A 21,848-nucleotide genomic window follows, 5' to 3' on the forward strand; every position below is an offset into this window, starting at 1 on the left:
AAAATAAGATTGTAAAAACATCAGAGATGTAATGCACATGATTATAGACCAGTTCGTTTTTCACTCTTACAGAAGTGCAGGAACCTGGGGGCCCTCCTGTACACTCTGCTTACAGGAGCCGCGCAAGTGGCACAGCGTGGTTGGTGACCCCCTCTCCAGACACCTTCTATACAAAAGAAAAACTAAAGTAGCAAAGATGCAGGTTATGTCTGCCTCGTGCGGACACTAAAATACGTTAGTTCAAATCCAAAATTGTGAGAAAAAAAAAACCAGTATGTGTGAACGTACCCTTATGTAGACACATAAGATTTAGGGACTCCACAATACACACCAGTTAGGCTGTGGATTCGTCACAGGTATGAATTGGCTCCCTAAGGGGTAGTCCTCGCATATTGATAAAATAAAACTATATAGGTTTAAAAAAAAATAAAAAACAGGTCCAACCTCTCTCAATAAATTACACGTCTTCCATTACTAGATTAGTGATAACCACCAATTCCATTTGTTGGTAAATAATCATCTAGCCTTTTTTTTAAATGCGGATATATTATCTGCCATTACTACCTCTTGCACTAGGGCATTCCATAGTTTGACTCCTCTAAGGCCTCATGTACAGGACCGTAGAGGTGTGTACGGTCTGATTACTGCACGGACCGGCCGCGGAGTGTCATCCGCAATCATGGACCGTGCACACACAAAAGGTGCATAGACTTCAGGGAGCCCGGACCGTATAACGACACGTCCTATTTTTTTTGCAGTCCGGGCAATTCTCGTATCGTGGAAACCACAGTCGGGGGCATTGGCTGATTGGATAGCATGTGTTCTATACTATTCGCAATTGCGGATAGTATACGGCCGCTAATGCACGGTCGTGTGCATGAGGCCTTACTGTAAAGTACCCGTTCCTATATGGATGTCTGAATGTCTTTCTTCCACATGCAATGAATGTCCCCATGTCCTTTGTAGAGTCCTCGGATGAACAGATTAGGCACTAGTTCTTTGTAACACACACACGGACGCACACACGGACAAACACACACACCTGGAGTCAGGCAATAACCTGCATAGCCTGAAAAATAACTTACATTAAATATAATTAATAGAAGAAAAAAAAAAACGAAGAAAAAGACTAGACATTGCAGAGATGTTTTCTTATCGAGATCATTAACAATCTGAAGAAAACAGTTGCGCAAAACAATAGAACAGCTAAATCAATATATAGGCAATACATTAATAGCTTAAACCATTATTAGTACTATTACACAGTCAAATTATTATGACCACCAACTAATAGCCAGAGTAACTGCCGTGTGCAGCATGGACCACAGCCAGATGGCTGGGAGTGATCAATAAGTTGCTGGTAGGTTGTCTCCGGTATCTGGCGCCAGGCAGACTGCAGAGCATCCCACATTTGCTGGAGTGTGTGTGGTGGAGGATCCAGAGAGCGAACAAGAAGATCGAGGTCCCACAGATGCTCAATTGGGTTCAAGTTTGGCAAATTACTTGGAAGTCTTGGCCGTGCTCTTCCATCTACTGTTGGACATTTCTAGCCGTGTGACATGTCGCATTGTCTTGCTGGAAGATTCCATCGGCCCCAGGGAAGACAAACAGCATGTATGGGGGGACGTGATCTGCAACGATGGATTCAGACCCAAATTGGATCAGAGCCGTCCATATGGATGAGTGGCCCAGAGAATGCCATGAAAAAATGCCCCAGACCAAAACTCTGCCGCCAGCTTGGATTCTTCCAGCAATGGCTGCCGGGTGTTTGTTCTCCAATGTTTCTCGCCTGACACGTCAACATCCATCCGTTCGACAAAGCAGAAAACGTGACTCATTGGAGAAGGCAACCATTTGCAAATCATCGGTGGTATCATTCCAATACGGCTGTGCAAATTTAAGCTTATTTCTCCGATGCACCTTTGTGATCATCCGTCTGCTTCGGAGCCCCATATGCAGACTGTTTTTTTTTTTTTTTTTTTTAGACATCTGGTAACCCCCTGGTTGATTTTCACGGTGCGCTGCTCCACTGTAGCACGTCACTAGGCCCTTGTGCACCTTTGAAAACGACGCTCACCTCTCAACATCAATGGCACTCCGCCGTTTCTCCGTCTGTTATCCCTAATGTTGCAGTTTGTCCACTGAGGGTACACTTTCACCACAACAAGAATTCACAAACTCCACTGTTTTAGAAATACTGTCACCGTGGGCCCAAAAGCCAATAATCATCCCTTTCTCCAACTCCGATAAATCGCCCCTCTTACCCATGACAATGACGAGAGATATGTGTTCAGACGGCCTATCACACACCTTATATACCCACCAACCCAGCCCACCACACATCACTTCCTTCACGGGCTACGCGCTGCAAACAATGAAAGTAGGAGGTGGTCATAATAATGTGACTCGCCTGTTTATAGTATCGTTTTGAAGCTCTTCCCTCCCGTACATGAATTGTTCCTAAACTTAGTTACTCACTATGTGAGCCATGATGCTTAGTTTGTGCAGAGATGGCTGTCGGTTGAAAAGAACGATATCTCCATCTATGAGGTGTCTCTCCACTATGTCTCCGTATCGGAGTTCTTGAGCCATTTTTTCACGGTTACCATACTTTAAGAACCTGCCAAAGTAAGTTTTACATTATAAACATTCAGAATGCAAATAGAAAGCTATATTGACGGGATCTATTTTAACCCTTTCATTGCCCAGGACATAAACAATAAATCATGACTTTAGGGGTTCACCCACCAGGGACATTTATCACATATCCACAGGAAATGCCATAAATGTCAGATAGATGTGGGTCCCTCCTCTGGGACCCGCACCTATCTCTAGAATGGTGCCCTACAAACCCCGTTCTACCTTTCTCTGTTTCCGCTGCCTCACGGCCACTTCCTGAGTACATGGACGAGTAGCTCTCCGAGCTATGCGGTCTTCGTAACTCCCAAAGAAGTGAATGGCAGTTACACAAAACAGCGCAGCTCGCATGCTACACTGCTTCCGTAACGGCTATTCACTTCTATGGGAGTAACAGAAATCGCACAGCTACGCTGTTTCCTTGATTAAATAGTCGGAAATTACAAAGTGGCCCGGGAGGCAGCGGGAACCGAGAAAAGGTAGAACCGGGCTTAGGGGGACCTGTTCTAGAGATCGGTGCAGGTCCCATAGGACTGTGGATAGGCCATAAATGTCCCTGATGGGCTATGTACACCTTTGAAATCTATTATTATATTTTTTCTTATTTAATAAAACAGTGTGTTTGGTGCTACTTTGTAATTTATTTTAATTGAATATAATTTTTACTTTTTCAGATATAGCTGCTTTGTATCCTGGATACAGAGCAGCTGTATCTAGCGCTGAAACCTGTATCGGTCAGGTCAGCGGGACTGACTGGTTCAGTGACAGAGGGTCCTGCTGGTCTCTGAAGCACAGGATCCACCTCTTATCACATTTAAGTTATGAACTTAAGATGTGATCGATGAGAGCTCGATCCTGCGTGTCAGACTCGCAGGACCCGCTGTCAAGGTGTACATAGCCTCTAAGCTAAAACCGATTAGCTCAGCGTGTCCAGAGGGGTATAGGCCGAGTAGGAGAAGCTAACACTTTTATTGCGAAGTCTCCCCTCCTAGTGGCAGCAGACTACACCAAGGGTCTTCTGTGTCCCCCAATGACAGGAGTGAGAAGTGTGCTTTTGATTCCCTCTCTAACATACTACTTGGACAGATCCACTGCTGCTTTTCTCTACCACATATACTTTGCCACTATTATTCCTGGTCTCTCTCCAGGTCCTGGCTGGACTAAGCTGTAGATGTTCACAGCAAGAAATACATTTAACTCCCTCTCATACTTCGACAAAAGCAGCAGAATATGGCACAAACACAAGAAAGGCAAACCTCTTCATTTGGGTATGTCTCTGCTGAATGAAGTTTGCACCTGGATGGAGATCAGGCCCACTCTGCACCAGTTTCCTCATAAAATGGATATTTGCTTTGTTCACCTGTAAGAATATAGAAGATGTAGTATTCAGGGAGAAAGGATCATACAAAGCAGCAGCATCATTTTATATTACGGTGATCTAAATACAAAGCGGCAACAGTACATTTCGGTATAGAGCGAAGTTCCTTGGTTTCAGTAAAATATAAATTGCTGTTAATTTTTTGTGTTTGGTTTGATCACGATTTTTATCTACGTATCTGAATTTTGACACTAACTTTTCAAACAATTTCTACTAATCTAATAGTATACCTGAAATATATCAACTTTGTAATTTAAATGTTATAATTTAGTTGTTTTATCAATGCAAATTCTGGGTGACGATAAGGCCTTATTAGACAAAGCGACTATAGTACAAATATTTATATAATCGTTCAAATGCTAGAGATAATTGCCATGTGTAATCGCATACCTTCCCAACTTTCAAGTATCACAAAGAGGGGCAATCAATTTTTAAAAAAAATTAAACCACACCTCTAATCCCACCCAATTCCTGCCCATACACCCCTGATTAAGCCCACACAGTATCATGCGCCCATAGTGCCGCCCACGGAGTACAATACCAAATAGCCATCCCCATAAGTGTAATGCCCACATTGCTGCCACCATACAGTATACTGCCCTATAGATGCACCCATACAGAATAAAGTCAACACAGATGCCTCCATACAGCAGAATGCCCAAACAAATTCCCCCATACAGCAAAATGCCCCATAGCTGCCCCCATACAGAATAATGCCCCATGTAGCATAATGCCCCATAGCTGCCCCATGCAGCATAATGCCCCATAACTGCCCCATGCAGCATAATGCCCCATGCAGCATAATGCCCCATAGCTGCGCCATGCAGCATAATGCCCCATAGCTGCGCCATGCAGCATAACGCCGCATAGATGCCCCCATGCAGCATAATGCCCCATAGCTGCCCCCATGCAGCATAATGCCCCATAGCTGCCCCCATTCAGCATAATGCCCCCATACAGTAAAATACCCACAGATGCCCCCATACTGTATAATTCCCCATAGCCGCCCCCACACCGCCTAATGTCCCAAAGCTGCCCCATACAGCTTATTGTCCCCAAAGCTGCCCCCGTACAGCATAATGCCCCCATAGAGCATAATGCCACCTTAGCTGCCCATGTAGATAGTGCCCATGTAGATAGCACCACAGTGGCCCCTGTAGATAGTGCCACCCCCACCCCCCTGTAGATGGCACCATTGGGACTCTCTCTAGGAGCAGAATCCCCAGCCAGAGCATAGGCCGGGGATTCCGCTCCTAGAGGGAAGCCCTGATGTCACTGTCCATATATGGACAGTCACGTCAGTGGCTACTCCTTGAGCAGAATCCGCGTTGCCAAGTCTGGCCAGGGATTCTGCTCCAGGAGGAGCCCCAGAAATAAATATCCATATATGGACAGTGACCTCCAGGGTTTCCTCTAGGAGCGGAATCCCCGGCCAGCATATATGGACAGTGACGGCAAGGGCTTCCCCGAGCACATCGGTTAAAGTAGTGCTGTGCCTGGGGAGTCCCCGATGAGCAGAGGAGCTCCCTCTGCTCTGAACTAATTCTGAAGCAGGGAGCTGATGGTTCCTTGCTTCAGAATTGGGTTAAACTGTATCTGCGTCCTGAGGACAAACCCCCAGCAGCCCGGGACAGTGGGACACAGCCCGGAATCCCGAACGGTTCCGCTGAATCCGGGGACATTTGGGAGGTATGGTAATAGCGTGCAACAATCGAACGGCAAAACTATAAAATTGTTGCATTTCCGTGGATCGGCCACAACTAGCTGGGTGAAAGATTATAGTTTGTCGATGCCACATTCACTCGTCTAATCAGAAACGTTCGTGTCATTAGCAGATCGGCCCTTTGCACGCCACCTACAAGCTCAATAATCTTTTTGTAATCTTTGTATGGGCGGATGAAAAGCGAAAATCTTTAGCAATTCTTGTCACGTGTAATAGACCATCTTTCAAATGCAAGAGACTCTGTAAATCATCGCTAGTGGGCAGGGAGAGAGTGAGTCAGACACGCTGCCAATACAAGAATTTGGAGAGGGAATGGGGAGCAGGAGAAGGAAGAAGAAGCAGAGCGAAAAAGACACATGCTGCTGCTAAGATCTCGGGGGTACGCCAGTCCTGGAATCTCAACTACATTGCTTGTGACTGCTGTATAATCTCGATGCTGCTGCAGATTCTGTGTATATGTGATAGAAAGAGATATGGGAGCCAAAATCTCCTGTGTGCTGTGTATAGAAGAAACGATAGCCATAATATATTTAATGGTGGGACAAACCCTTTAAGGACTCCACTCTTGTCTAGCCCTTGTGGAATACAGACATTTTCACTACGAAAGTGTAAGTTACTGACAAATGGCACAAAAGAGAGAGACAAAAGTAGAAGATCATTTGCTGTGCACGGAGGAGGAGATGGGAAGAGTAGTGGAGATACCCTCATCACCTTTCATACTGTCTTCAGTTTTATAATAGAAGTATACTTCACAACCGTCCCAGCTTCAGTGAGAGAGTCCCAGATTTCAGGTGCTGTCCCGCTTTTTTCGGGAGGTCTGTGTCCTGATATTCCTATCAATACAATGGGTTACGGCACTGCACCATCTGCTGGCCATGCATAGACCTACAGACGCTAGGACGCACCAGAGAATGCAAGGCAGACGAGCCAGGCACGCGTTGGTGGAGCATTCATATGCTCTACGTGCAATGTAAATCTTGTCTATTGAGGACATCAGAGTGAAATCGGTGGCAAGAGCTCTGCTATATAGTGTGGTGGCTAATTGAATAGAATGGACCTTGCTGGGGGGTATTATGAGGGTTGTTTATGAAGTCATGCTCAGTCACGGAGACTGTAGGTTACACCTGCAGTATGTAATCCGCTAATGTATGCTGTAAGAAGCAGAAGGAAAGTCAAGGACAGAAGTACTGGTAGAGCACTGCCCATGAGATGAGGCTTACCAAGTACTGGTAGAGCACTGCCCATGAGAGGAGGCTTACCAAGTACTGGTAGAGCACTGCCCATGAGAGGAGGCTTACCAAGTATTGGTGGAGCACTGCCCATGAGAGGAGGCTTTCCAAGTACTAGTAGAGCACTGCCCATGAGATGAGGCTTACCAAGTACTGGTAGAGCACTGCCCATGAGATGAGACTTACCAAGTACTGGTAGAGCACTGCCCATGAGATGAGACTTACCAAGTACTGGTAGAGAACTGCCCATGAGATGAGACTTACCAAGTACTGGTAGAGCACTGCCCATGAACCAGCAGAACAATGATCCAGGGCTTAGGGTGAAGAACCAAGAAACAAAGCCTCTGCTGAGCAGGGAGAGTTCCCTGGCAAAGAGATGCATTTCTGCAGGATGAGAAGGATCGAGTGTCCCCCTTCTATAAGCTGCAGCCTGATGTGATGACCGGATCTATAAACTCCTCTCCATATCCTAAGAATCAAAGCGATTGTGATCACAGAGGATACACTTTATTTATCCTCTGCACGAGCAGCAATGAAAACAACAAGGGGCAGTGTGAACAATAGAGCAGCAGAGAAACCCCTTTGCTGGCCGCTCTACGATTATCCATGGTCTATTCTCCACATGACCTGTATGTGGTAAACAAGATGAGGGGAGTGGGGGAGACGTGGAAAAGCCAGGGGAACTAATGCAAGTAGCCAGCCTTGAGCCAACTGGTGGGGGAGGCTGGAGAAGGGATGAGAGAGTCGATTTGCGGTCAGTCTGCTGGCATTGAGGACCTGTACAGGATACTAACCCAGCAGGACCAGGTCTTGTAGAGCAGGTCAGATCTGCCGTCCAGATGAGTAGTGATCAATATGAGCCTACATCAATATGGCTGTATGAACCCCCCCCACCCCCTCTCAAATCTACAGGAAGGTTCATTGGGAAGAATTTAGGTTGCTATATTCCTACCAAAACATGTATAGCATATCCTGCGGATGCATCATAAACAATGGCGGAATTTCAGGGTTTTTTTCCATTCCCCCCAAAAAAAGTTAATAGAAAAGTTAATCGAAAAATGATATCTACCCCGAAATGGTGCCATTAAAAAGTACAACTAATCTCGCAAAAAAAAATAAAAGAAAATCATACTACAGCTATGTCGACGGAAGAATAAAAAATAGTTATAGCTCTTTGAATGAGACTATAGAAAAACAAAAAAAATAGCTTGGTCATTAGGGCCTAAAATAGGCTGGTCACTAAGGGGTTAAGCCCCAAGTCAGAGCAAACGCTCACCGCATAGAATTCATACTAGTTTGCAGCCCACCTTAGGGACCTGTGACCCTCTCAACATTTTTGCAGAAACCACAACTCCTGCCATGCCTTGACAGCTGCAGACCTTCAGGGAATGCTGGAAGTTATAGTTTTCCCTAAATCTTGTATCCTTTGAAGGCGGGGTTAAAGGTGTGGCTTAAATAGAAAACACGAACGTCACATTTTCCATTGTTTAAGAGTTAGAAGGTATGATAGAAGTCAGCGTTCACTGTAACCTCTCTATTGAACACTGCTGATCCTGCCCCAAGTGTACACAGCACAGGTTTAAAAGCGATCCTTATAAAACAGGAAGGGTTAGCTTATCGTGAGGGCTCAGAGACCAATCGCAAAACCAGAAGACTCAGCATTCTAAGCCACACCCCCTCAGTCTGCAAGCAGAAAATGGAAATGTTCTCTGCAGGATTTCTCCAAGACCGTTTTACTTTTAGCATTCATTCCTCGTGTTCCATTCTACAGCATACAATGACATTCTGGGTAATTTTGTGCTTGCAAGAGACAGGAGAGAAAGGCCAAACATTTGGTATGAAGGATGATTATTTGCACAGAGCCGACCTCAATAACACTTTTACAAAGAATTGTAACGTAGTGCCACCCCAAATTGCCCTACATCCCTATTAAATGTACAAACACCCCGGCATGCATTCTCCAAACCCTTCCAGAAGAGAGGACGAGGAATACTTTTGAACTAGTCATTTTTAACAGTTATTTAAATTTTTAGTACACTGCAACTTTACCTTTTCAGGAAAAGTAAGTATTCTGGCCACATGCACGGGAACAGCAACTTCATCTATACGGAGATTTGGGTCAGGAGATATAACCGTACGACCAGAGAAATCCACTCTCTTGCCAGAAAGATTTCCTCTGAATCGACCTGTAAAAGAAAACAAAAAAAGTGGAAAAACAATATTAAAAGCTAGATTTCTTTAATGGAGTTATTTGTATGAAAAAGGGTATATACATGTCAGAAGATTGGATTGGTGGGAGTCCGAGCACGGAGACCCCCACCAATCTCTAGAACGAAGCAGCTGAAGGCCTCGTGTGAGCGCTCAGCCGCTGTGTGTCTGTTCAGCTTTTTCCGGAAAGCCGATGTATCGGAGTACGGGTTCATTGACTTTCTATTGAGTCCGTACACCGATACATTTATTTCCGGAAAAAGCTGAACAGACACGCAGAGGCTCAGCGCTCACACGAGACCTTCCGCTTCTTCGTTCTAGCGATTGGTGGGGGTCTCAGTGCTCGGACCCCCACCAATCCAAACTTCTGACATTGTCAGAAGTTTGGCACATGTTTAGCTACATTTTAAACAGGGAGCATGTAAAAAAAAATTGAGGGACAATGGGCTCTGTGGTTGGTCACCCCTGGACTACCGACCTTGGTTTTGGTAGAGGATGGGGGACTACGTCCTCAGATCCACAGTATGGGGACTCGAGGGGTTGATCTTTAAGAAGGGAAAGTGGCAACGTATACACACCTGTACAGGAAGGCGCTCCGCCTATAGAATTGTAAAGTTGCGTGGGGGGGGGGGGGGCATTTGGGTGTTTTATGTAGTGTATGCTTAAAAAAAAAATCTTAAATAAAAACTATTTGGGTATATTCACAAAGTGGAATTTAGGGATGCCTCCAATTCATTTCAATGAGAGTGGGATGCTTTATTTTCCCGCTAGAAGATTATTTCAGCTAGCGGGGAAAAAGGCATCCTTCTCGATTTTCGGGCGGTTTCCGGCAGAACCTCCCATTGAGGTCAATGGGAGGGAGGAATCTTCCTTCCGTCGGCAGGAATAGTTCTGGGTGTATTTTGCGGCAGAACCCGCCGTGTGCACTACCACTTAGATTTGAAAGAATATATTTTTTTTCTTCATTTTTAACTACACATCATTTTCAATAAATTTATTTTTATGGAGACGAGGTTTCACCTTCGGCCACGTTCAGACATGGCAGATTTGCATTATGGATTAAGCACTGTAAATTTGCGGTCGAGGGTTTAACCCAAGGATAATGGCAACCAGTACGTGTCCCAAATTAATTTAAATCTGTCCAAAGAGTTACAAAGTGGAGCAGTCATATGTTCCATAGCGTGGATTTCCCTAATCCAAGTCAGTGTTGGGGGGGGGGGGGGGTGTAGTTTGTCTCCATTTCCATGCAATCAGGGTTTTAGCCGCTGTGAGAAAGTGATGGAATAGTCGAGCGGATTCCTTCCCTAGTGACCGAGGAGTGACATTTAGTAAGTGATGTAGAGGGTCCTGGGGAATATGCTGTTGCAATACCACAGTAGTCAGATTGCTAACATCCTACCAGAACTGCTGCACACGGGGGCAGTCCCAAAAAATATGAAACCGGTCACTCCTCTGGCCCTGGCATCGCCAGCAATCAGAGGAGATGCCCAGATTGAAGCTATGTAAGAGGGCAGGGGTGCGATACCAGAACATAAGGATTTTATATTGATTTTCTTTGTACGTCGACATCATTTTTCAAAGCTGGTAGGCTTAGTGGATCCGAAGGTTTGTTGCATGTAGAGTCTAATTTGCAGATAGTGGAAAAATGCAATAGAGGGAACATTATGGTGCTGTTGGAAGAAAATGGGTGAAGATCTAGCATAAGGGGATTAACCATATAGGCCAAGTGGAAGATATCTGCCAAAGTCGGACCATTTGTGAGGTGGCGCCCCCTGGTATAGTAGGGGTATATAACACGGAAGTCAAATGGCGGACATTCCGAAGCCAAATGAAAGCGTCTCTTGAACACCTCCCGAATTTCTCTCTGAAAGCGCATGGGATCCAAAAGAGTAGATGAGGGCATAGCCAGGGGGTCACCCCATAGCATGGAGTTCGGATGAATAGGAGCCATCCATAATTTCTCTATTTCGGTCCACTTGTTGAACGCCCGAAGGGACACCCAAAAGGGGATGTGACGGAAACGAGATGCCCAGTAATACCTCACAGCGTCAGGGACAGATAACCCCCCCCCAGCAGACTCACTAGACAGTAAAACAGATTTAAGGATTCTGTGCCTGCCGGAGTGCCATATGAATCTGAGGATGGAAGACTGCGATGACCTCAGATCCCCCATGGGTACTGGCACTGCCAGTGTTTCGAAGAAATATAATAGTTTAGGAAGCAGAGTCATTTTGACTGCGGTGATGCGCCCAAAGACGGACATGAGAGAGCCCCACCTGGCCATTAGTCTACGTAGTTCCGCAAAAAGAGGAGGGAAGTTGGCCTTGTATACAGAAGGGTATGAGGAGGGGAGGTGAACCCCTACGTAGGACAGATACCTCTTTCCAATGATAATTGTAATAGGGCAAGGGTATATTTGAGTGACATCGTTTTTTTTATAGCGGACCCTTGGGTTCATTTCTAGGGAGTCCCTTAATATTGGATCACTGAGTAAAATAGGCCAGTTCTTACGGAGGATATTTCGTACTTGATTGGCCTGGTCGGAAAATTGGGTAATAATTCACAGGTCCAAATGACTTCTTGGTTTGGTTTTAAACACCTATAAAAAATTAAAAAAACTTTTTTATTTACTATGGGGAAACTTGGCATTTTTCTGGTAATCTCCACCACACCCAGAGGAGAAGGTGAACCAGGGAGGTCCAGAAGAACCAGATGAGCGGTTTTTCACATATGGGATTGTGTAAGTACTGACTCTTTATCTGGCTAATTGCATAAAGTACTGCACTAGCAGGCGCGGGTCTTTCCCCCCATTTTTGTATTTCTCTATATACCAAGACAAGTTCCCAACAGACCGGATTGTCAAGACCTGCTGCCAACCCAGGAATTCTATTACTGCAAATAAGAACAATCCTTCCAGCGTGGGTTACTCCATTTATCTACCACCAGAGGAAATCGACTGTTCTGGTGTGAAAGCAACTTTTCCATTATTGACCCTAATATGGGACCCTTAAAAATACCCTGAAGAGGAGTGGGACTTCTCCCTGGCACTTCTGATCCTCTTATGTGACCTAGCATGAGCGGCAAATGGCATCTTATCCATGGGAGAGGACGGAGGGGAATTTATTTCAGACGCTATTTGGAAAAGAAGAGGTTGCAAAGACTAAACTATGGTTTGGGAGAATCTGGAAATGTCCCCTAAGGCCTGAGAAAAAGACTTCGCTCATTCAGGGGGAGGTAGATCCTAGGGGTTCCCGATTGCAGAAACTGTGGGCAGAATGGGGTAGGCTGGCCGCACCTGCAGGGGGTTGACTAGGCTGGAGATCAGGCTGACAACCCACCTGTAGTCAAGGAGGTAAAATAAAGAAATAAAGTTAAATAAAAACAGCAGCAGATCCAAGAATCAAAACAGATTTAGGCCGTGTCTGTGGGAAGGGTATGGCATGCCCGGGTGGAGCCAAGACTTTTCCTACCTAGTGTCTGCCTCCTAGCTGCAAGGGCCTATACCCATGCTGGTGTCCTTCAATGATCGAGAAATATCATCTATATTTTTGTCTCCGGAAACCGTTAAAGTGCTCTATTATAACGTCTGATCAGCAAGCAATTGGCTGGTCATACTGTAAACCCCAAATATTAGACAAAATTGTAAAAAATGTCATAATAACCAACTTGTGGCATACAGAGGGAGAAAAAAAAACGAATATCAGTCGACGGCCAGCATAACATTCAGATAGATTTCAACATGAAAATTATTTTATTATCTTATGTAGATAAATATTGGTCTCACTACTTTGTCAAAGCCCAAGAATCTTACGGACATACTTGGGGTGTTCCATCGTGGGTCTGGGCTTCTATAACTCGCTGTAATCAGCGGTGATCACTAAGGGACGCTCAGTGGACTATACTATGGCAATAATAATAGGGGAACATCGTATTTTACGGCCACTATTGAAATAAATATCAACCGAGTAGCAAACAGTCGTGTTAAGTGCACCAGCGCAGGGGTCTCTTTTAGCAGCAGCTCTCCACTTAGGACATGCGAACCTTAGAGCCAAATAGATAGAAATCTGTTATCCACATGGGATAACCCATTTAAGCTGGCCATATATTGAGCTATTTTACCGGAAGCTGAACAGCGTTATAATGTATTCACTATAGGGATGCTGGTCATTATTGTGGAACACATTGCAGGATACCTACAATGGTCAGAATCATTTTCCACAGGAAAACAGTTTCGATTCTTGTAAATATTGTTTCTGTACTTTGTTGGCTACACTAATATTTTGGGCCACGATAACAGATTAAGCTCTACCATCGTAGGACGTGACACACTTAACACGTGGTAACATTCACTATGTAAGGTTACATTTAGACAGACTGTACCTTGCTTTCCCTTTAGCCTTTGTACAAAGCCACGCGTCCATTTTTTGGGGGCCATGTTTAAAGGAATCCCAGACAGTTCACTATTTATGTAAAGTGCACATTGCAACTGAAGGAAATCCCAGTCCTCGATGATCATCTGGGTTTTGGCTCCTGAGATTCTATGCTGAAAATCAAAATAGAATATGAAAAAATACGCAGTCCTAAAAATCTACTTTTAAGTTACGCCTAATGCACATGACCGTGTGTGCCGCCTGAGTCTCGCCTGTGATCCGTGGAATGATAGGACATGTTCTCTCTCTCCACGGATCGGAGAGTCGGGTCCGTTTTCATGGACCCAACTCACCCGCTAAAGTGAATGGGTCCGTGAAAACTGCCACTTGGTCGTGTGCAACAGGAATTAAAGTCTAGTTTTAATATCAAAGTGAATTTAAACTTCAATGTACTCCAAAATTGATCCCCATGTCAATGGAAGAAATTCTGATCATATAAGAATAAAAAAAATGAAGAATAAAGCCACCGTACCTTCTTGATGACGTCATTTAAGAATATTATTTCTGTCAACTTCATAGTGAGGTCATCTTCATTGGTGCCGGATTTCAGGTCACTCACTACTGAAGGGCGGATGCACAGCGGAGGAACGAGCAGTCTAGTGATGATAAGGTCGCAAGGCTTACCAGCTTCTGGATTCATAAGTAAAAGAGGAATGTCTTCAGCTGGGATCCGTTTTAGAATATTCAATACAACGAGTGGGTTTAGATTTTCCTGCAGGGAATTAGATATAAAAGTATGTACATGTGACATTACAACATTGAATGACAAGGGCTTCAGTAGTACTCCGGTCCAACACATCTATTGTTCATCCAAAAGATGGGGATCCCAGAAGGGGGACTCCACCTATCAGACATTTATGGCATATCCTGGGGGATATACCATAAATGCCTTTGGTGGGGACCCCTTTAGGTTTTATATAGGTTAAAATGAAAACTAAAAAAGTAACTGGGGACTTGCAGAGGCTAAGTTGACCGAAGAGGAACACAGAACAACAATCGTGAAACAGTATTCTAGAATATGGCGAACAAATGCACATTATTATTTTTCATATTAAAAAAATGAAGTCACCTGTGCTCGTCCTAGGAGCGCCTCCACCTCCTTGTTGTGCTCTATGGCATTCTCAAAGGACTGTAAGAACTGAGACACCAGGGGATCGACCACTTTTTTAGTAGTCTTGTACTTTTCATGAATGATTTTGAGCAAACCACACTTCTTTACCGGGCCTGCAAATATAAAAGAAACACAAAAGAAAAAAAATGGTTTGTACAACAACCTGGGGTTAAATCCATCTTAAATGATCTGACTTCGTAGATAACTATCCAATATCCAAACAAAAGAAGATGAAGGGGCACTCCGAAGGAGCTTCATCTTTTGTTTAGATATTGAATGGTATTGGAGTCAATCCTTTGGAAGCGGAGCAGCCGACCTGGGAGTAAAGCTCCAACTGTGTTCACAGTGCCGCCCTAACACGCTGTTAAAGGGAACCTGTCACCAGCATTTCACCTATTAAACCAGCAATACCTGGTGGTAGTGGGTGACAAATCATTTCTATATAACCTATAATTGTCTTCTTAGTCAGCTCTGTAGCTTTAGTATTCAGTTTTTTAGTGTTCTCACACCGTATGCTAATGAGCAGAAGAGAGTCAGATCTTCATTCCTAAAGTCTTTCCAAGTTTACCCGCCGCCTTACTTTCGATTGACAGCTCACAAATTCCTGCGCTTGTGCATTGATGTCCTCTTCTGGTGTTTGCGCACAAAGGGACACGGGATTTTTACGATAAAAGGCGCAAAATGTTTGCAGACCGTTATTTACAGTCGGAGGAGGAGTTTAGGAGAGGGGACGACGACAATGAACTTTTGAGGGATAAGTTCAATAGGTGAAATGCTGGTGACCGGGTTCCCTTTAACTACACAATATATTTTCTATTATTGTAGAGTGTTCTGGTAACCAGATGAGGATCCTAATTTTTCTTTTGTCAGATACAACACGTACCAGTTGTGACATAAGCAATTTGTTTATTCGGCCCGTGACATAGAACATATAATCCCGTGTGCCTGATGAAGAAGTCGGTTTGACTCTCAACCCCTTTACAATATACAAGAAAACTTTTAGGACTTGTCCACACGTCCGGAATTGCAGACGGAAAATACGCAGCAGCATACAGCAGCAGCAAAGTGGGTGAAATGTAACACATCTCATCCACACGCTGCGGAAAAATTCCGAACAGAAATTCACCCTGCGTTACATATTTTTCTTAGGGTATGTTCACACGACAGCGTCTGTAACGGCTGAAATTACGGGGCCGTTTCCGCCTGAAAACATCCCCGTAATTTCAGCCGTAACGGCATGTGCAGGCGCTTGAACGCCGCGTCCATTACGGACGTAATTGGCGCTGCTTTTCATTGGAGTCAATGAATAACGGCTCCAACTACGCCCAAAGAAGTGACAGGTCACTTCTTTGACGCGGGCGTCTATTTACGCGCCGTCATTTGACAGCGGCGCGTAAATATACGCCTCGTGTGAACAGGCAAACGTCTGCCCATTGCTTTCAATGGGCAGATGATTGTCAACGCTATTGAGGCGCTATTTTCGGACGTAATTCGGGGCAAAAACGCCAGAATTACGTCTGTAAATAGTGTGTGTGAACATACCCTTACGGCAGCATCTCAATTCCTGTAGCGGAAAGTGGACTGAACTGCTGCGTTTTTCGGGCGATGTCTCCATCTCCCAGAACTGACAAAAGACACAGCAAAATCCGCACCATTTTCTGCGGTGAAAAACGCAATTTTTTTCCGCAGCCGAATTTCTGCTACTTTCTGCGGAATTGCTGCAGAAATTTTCTGCAGCAAGTCCTTTACATGTAGACAAGTCGTTAATGTACCTTTCAAGAAGTTTTGGCACCAACATTTGACTTGTATAGTGGGTATGAAAAGAATAAAAATCTAACCATTAAACGCCCCACAGTAGAAGCAAACCGTCTTTTTGCGACACTTCTCCGAGATTTTCTTTTTTAGGCCTCTCTTCTGCAGGTAGGCAAGGCTCGGCCTCTTTAAGAAATCCAAGAATTGCTTCCTCTCTTCTGTGCTCAGCATGATATGGGAGCAGGTCTTGCAGATCATCTGAAAGAGCCAGTCAAAACATTTACCTTCAAGTGCACCCATCAGCCATCGGTGACTCCTAGGAGTTCATCGTCACTCAGTACTCATCACTTAATGGGGTTGTACGAGATTAGAACAAAAGGTCCCTTTCCCAGAAACTTTATCATTCTTGTCTACGGGCTGTGTGTGGACTTGAATGGGGCGGAGAAGTGACACTAGGCACAGGACATGGTTATTTTCCAAGAAACGTCACGATTCTTTCCCATTTTTTATAATCTTATAAAAACTTCCTTAAGGCCCCATGAACACGAACGTGCTTTTGCGGCCGCAACTCCCCCGAAAATCCACAGGAGAATTGCAGCCCCATTCATTCTTATGGGGCCATGCACACGACCGTGGTTTTCATGGTCCGTGCATGGCCCTGGACCGCAGAAAGAACGGACATGTCTTATTACAGCCGTTCCAGGCTCATTGAAAATAATGGCTGCGGCCACGTGCATGGCCCGTGATCTGCGGGCGGCTCGCGGCTGACAGTCCACTGCCGGCCGACCCGAAAATCACGGCCGTGCACATGGCTACGGTCGTTGCATGAGGCCTTACAGTTTATTCTACCTCTGACAGATCTTTGGTGGGTCACGTGATATCAATGGATAGCTTGCTTGATCAACACCCTCTTGAAACAAGTCTACAAGCTCCACCCAATAAAAGCATTTTTGAGAAAAACAAACTCCATTGAAACCCAATTTTTTGAAAAACCCTGGTCTAAGAAGTCATAACGGTAGTAGTGGCAAACTTATCCAGGCCTGTTCAAAGATCAGCACGGGTGAGGACAAAGCAGTCAACAAATCTTGATCACATTACAGCGTGCCTTGCACACTGCCACACCAAGTTTTTTTTTTTTTAATTAAGAAATACACCTGGTGTCGTCTCCTTCCCAACGGTAAAAAGGTTAAGCACCTCTGCTTTAAACTCCAAGCCCAACTAAACTTTCCTAAAAATGGCTCACTGGAACACTAAATAAAAGCCAAGACCGTAATTTAACCCCTTCAGGAAACAGACCGTTTTGGCCTTGTGGACACAGCAATTTTTTTCAAATTCGACATGTGTTACTTTATGTGGAAATAACTTTTATCTATTCATGTGATTCTGAGATTGTTTTCTCGTGACACATTGTACTTTATGTTCGTGGAAAAATTTAGTCGATAAATTCATTATTTGTGAAAAACAGCAAAATTTGGTGAAAATTAAAAAAAATAAAAATGCTCATTTTTGCCAATTTAAATGTATCTGCTTGTAAGACAGATAGTAAGTAATACCACACAAAATAGTTACTAGCTAACATTTCCCACATGTCTACTTTATGATTGCATAGTTTTTTGAACATCCTTTTATTTTTCAAGGACGTTACAAGGCTTAGAACTTTAGCAGCAATTTCTCATATTCAAGAAAATGTACAAAACCTATTTTTTTAGGGACCAGTTCAGTTCTGAAGTGGCTTTGAGGGTCCTATATATTAAAAACTGCACCCATCAAAGTATTCAAAAACAGCATTTAAAAAGTTTCTTAACCCATTAGGTGTTTCACAGGAATTAAAGCAAAGTGGTGGTGAAATTTACAAATCACATAATTTTATTTAAAAAAAAACATTTTAATAAAAAAAAATCTGTAACACAGAAGGTTTTACTAGAGAAACTAAACTCAATATTTATTGCCCAGATTCTGCAGTTTTTAGAAATATCCCACATGTGGCCCTAGTGTGATAATGGACTGAAGCCCCGGCCTCAGAAACAAAGGAGCACCTAGTGGATTTTGGGACCTTCTTTTCACTGCAATATACTTTAGGCACCATGTCAGGTTTGAAGAGGTCTTGTGATGCCAAAACAGTGGAAACACCCCTAAAAAGACCCCATTTGGCAAACTAAACCCTTTAAGGAGTATATAGACGGTATAGTGGGCATTTATATCCCACAGATTTTTGACAGAATTTATTAGAATTAGGCCGTGAAAATGAATATCAACATTTCTTCCACTAAAATGTTTAACTTTCTCATTTTCGCAAGGAATAATGGAGAAAAAGCCCCCCAATACTTGTAAAGCAATTTCTTCCGATTACAGCAATACCCCACATCTGGGCCAACTGCTGTTTGGACACACGGCAGGGCTCAGAAAGGTAGGAGCACTATTTGGCATGCAGATTTTGCTGGATTGGTTTTTGGGCGACATGTCGCATTTGCATAACCCATGAGGTACCAGAGTACAGTGGAAGCCCCCAAGAAGTGACCCCATTTTGGAAATTACACCCCTCAAGGCATTTATCATTTACCTGGACATATGACCGGGCACAGAAATGAAAAGCACCATGCACATTTGTGGTCTATTTTGGTGGATTTCACAGCATTGGCCCAAAATTGCAGGGCTCTGAGCTCAGAGTAAAACAAGCCCCCAAGCAGTGACCCCTATTTTGGAAACTACACCCCTTAAGGCATTTTAAGCGGTATAGTGAGCATTTTGACTCCGCAGGTATTTTTTTCATTAGAAATTAATTAACCTTTTCCAGAGCCATTTTTTGTATTTTCGTTTTTCACTGCCCGCCTTCCAAGAGCCATAACTTTTTTATTTTTCTGTCAATAGAGTGGTGTGGGGGCTTATTTTGAAGACCGGCCGCACTGCGCGTAAGGTGTGTGTGTGTGTGTGTGTGTGTGTGTGTGTCAGTCCCCCTCCCACACATGCTGTAACTGTGTGTGTATATAAAATTTAAAAAAATATATACACGCACGCACTCAAATTCAGGCAAGAAGTCCTTTTGTAAATGGGTGCCAGCAAGTGGTTTCGATCCAAAGAATAAATCCTGCAGCAGTGCAGTAGTCAAGAAAAAATGGATTTATTTATGCCAACATGGCAAGTGCAACAGAAAAGTGCTGCAGGATTTATTCTTTGGATATATATAGGTGTGTGTGTGTGTGCGTGTGCGCAGTAGAGCTGTGTGCGCGCGAGCCCACCCAAACATGCAACTGTGCGACACGTTTTGGCTCGCTTTCCCATTGATGTAAACTGGAAGCTTAATCCAGCGTTTGACGCTTTTTTTCCCGCATGTTTTTTTGGCGCATAATTAGGACTCCCTTTGACTATGGGAAAATTTGGCATGTTTTACGTGCAAAGGAATTGACTCAACACTTTATTTACACAACGTGTTTTTTTAAAAACGCCTGTGTAAAAAAACACGTTGTATGTACGAACAGCACACCAATTATGTAAATGAAAAGCGTAATCAAGCGGTTTTTTATGCGGTTCTTGGAACATAAAACTTCACTTTCATCATTCTTAGCCTTTTGGTTGGTCCTGTAGCTTCTACCAGCTGCATTGTAAACGCTCTTCCAAAATGGGAGCCGGACGACGCTTAGCAATGAGTGAAATTCCCTCCCACATTTACAGCAGCTGTGAGTCAGGTTGCTTTACCTTATTCACCTTGCTGTAATTCTAGGAAGTGCTCCCTCTGGTGGCCAACATAGCAAAACATGACAAATTGTTATTTAATTCTTAATACTTCCCACCATTTGGAAGAAAAAAAAACCACTGTAAAAAAAAAACTAAAACATATAATAAAAAGAACTTACTTAAAAAAAATAATTAATTCACGACACATTCCATTTAAAACCGGCAACACTGATCTCAGCTATAATACACTACACTACTGTGACACTGACAGGAAGCCTATCAGGACCTGGCGGAGGCGGATCGTCGTCGGCTTCCGTACATGACAGATCCGGAGGCCATTGTCAGGCCTCTGGTTGCCATGCCAACCATCGGCACCCCCCCAAGATCACGTTGTGTGGGGTGCCAATCTGCTACAAACCCCTTAAATGCTGTGATTGCTATCGATCGACGCATTTAAGGGGTTAATTGCAAAAATCTCCGGCGTTTCACAGCTGGCCGGCAACAGGGGAGTGTCAGCTGTTAGGAGAGTGCTCACCGGGAGTGTCTTAGTAACCCTTCGCCAGGACGTACAGTTGCGTCCTCGTGTGGGTAGGTGTTAAAAGAAACCTGTCACTAGGTTTGGAACCAGTAAGACACCACCAACCACCATTGAGGCAATAGCGAGTAAAAATAACTTACAAAATTACGGAGATCAGTCCAAGAACGAAACCGGGAGCGTGCGCATAGCGATGCGATTACATACAATGACACCCCTAAGCGTCAGTAACTTGTAAGCTATTTTACTAACTATCGCCTAAACGTCCGGTTTCGACATGAGCAGATTTGGAACACTAAACTCCAGCTGCGTAACAACGTGCTGGTAGATTAGTGGCTCCCTGACAGGTTCCCTCACAATCAAACAAAAATATATTATTATAATTGAACACGGAGTAGAACTCAAAAACAAATACCTAAAGCCTTGCTAATAAACAGGATTAAAGTCAAATAAGTATTATTCGTTTCAAATAGTAGGACGGCTGCCCTGGACTTGAATCCGACCAAGCGCAACATCCGCCTGCAGATTGTAGGTGTTTATTTCGATTTCTCGGGATTCCTCCCACACTCCAAAAACATACAGAGAGGGAATTTAGATTCTTAGCCCCTTTGGCGCTATATAAGCAACAGAAATGAATGAATAAATATAGTAATGCAACGTACCTGTAATATTCCGATGACTGCCTTGAAGTACCCTACATGAAAGCAAGGTAGTTCAAGATCCAGGTAGCCATAATGACCCAAACAGTCAGCCAAGTTCTTCCCGCATGTCAGACAGGGACGATCCTTCTCACTAGTGCCCTAAAATTGCGCACAAAACCATTAGAGAAACAAGCGGACACATGAAATAATTCCCACCGCACCATAACCCAGCCCCCATTATAACATTGTACCCCCCTGCCCCCCACCCCCCAAGTAACTTCTAACTTCACATTGACCGCAAGCGCATATATTATAAGATATAATTATATAGGTCATTCCAAATACTGGAAAGCCACATACAGTACGAGGCTGGATTCACATGACCATGTTACGTACGTAATGTACGGAACGTATTTCGGCCGCAAGTCCCGGACCGAACACAGTGCCGGGAGCCGGGCTCCTAGCATCATAGTTATGTACGACACTAGGAGTCCCTGCCTCTCCTTGGAACTACTGTCCCGTACTGAAAACA

The 21,848-nt window shown here is 44.1% G+C and overlaps 1 protein-coding gene across 2 annotated transcripts in view; it reads right to left on the minus strand.

The window, feature by feature from the left end:
• The window catches only part of POLR3A (RNA polymerase III subunit A), an 89,437-nt gene that overhangs the window by 64,017 nt on the left and 3,572 nt on the right, over positions 1–21,848 (minus strand). For both annotated transcript variants that reach the window (XM_075841802.1, XM_075841804.1), the window contains exons 3-10: positions 21,338–21,475; positions 16,555–16,726; positions 14,675–14,829; positions 14,078–14,317; positions 13,556–13,718; positions 9,017–9,153; positions 3,894–3,997; positions 2,479–2,620 (exon numbers count right to left, since the gene is read on the minus strand). In XM_075841802.1, the coding sequence (XP_075697917.1) occupies positions 2,479–2,620; positions 3,894–3,997; positions 9,017–9,153; positions 13,556–13,718; positions 14,078–14,317; positions 14,675–14,829; positions 16,555–16,726; positions 21,338–21,475 (1,251 nt within the window). The remainder of the gene's footprint in view (positions 1–2,478; positions 2,621–3,893; positions 3,998–9,016; positions 9,154–13,555; positions 13,719–14,077; positions 14,318–14,674; positions 14,830–16,554; positions 16,727–21,337; positions 21,476–21,848) is intronic.

This window comes from Rhinoderma darwinii, chromosome 11 (assembly GCF_050947455.1).
Source record: "Rhinoderma darwinii isolate aRhiDar2 chromosome 11, aRhiDar2.hap1, whole genome shotgun sequence".
Lineage (NCBI taxonomy): Eukaryota > Metazoa > Chordata > Amphibia > Anura > Rhinodermatidae > Rhinoderma > Rhinoderma darwinii.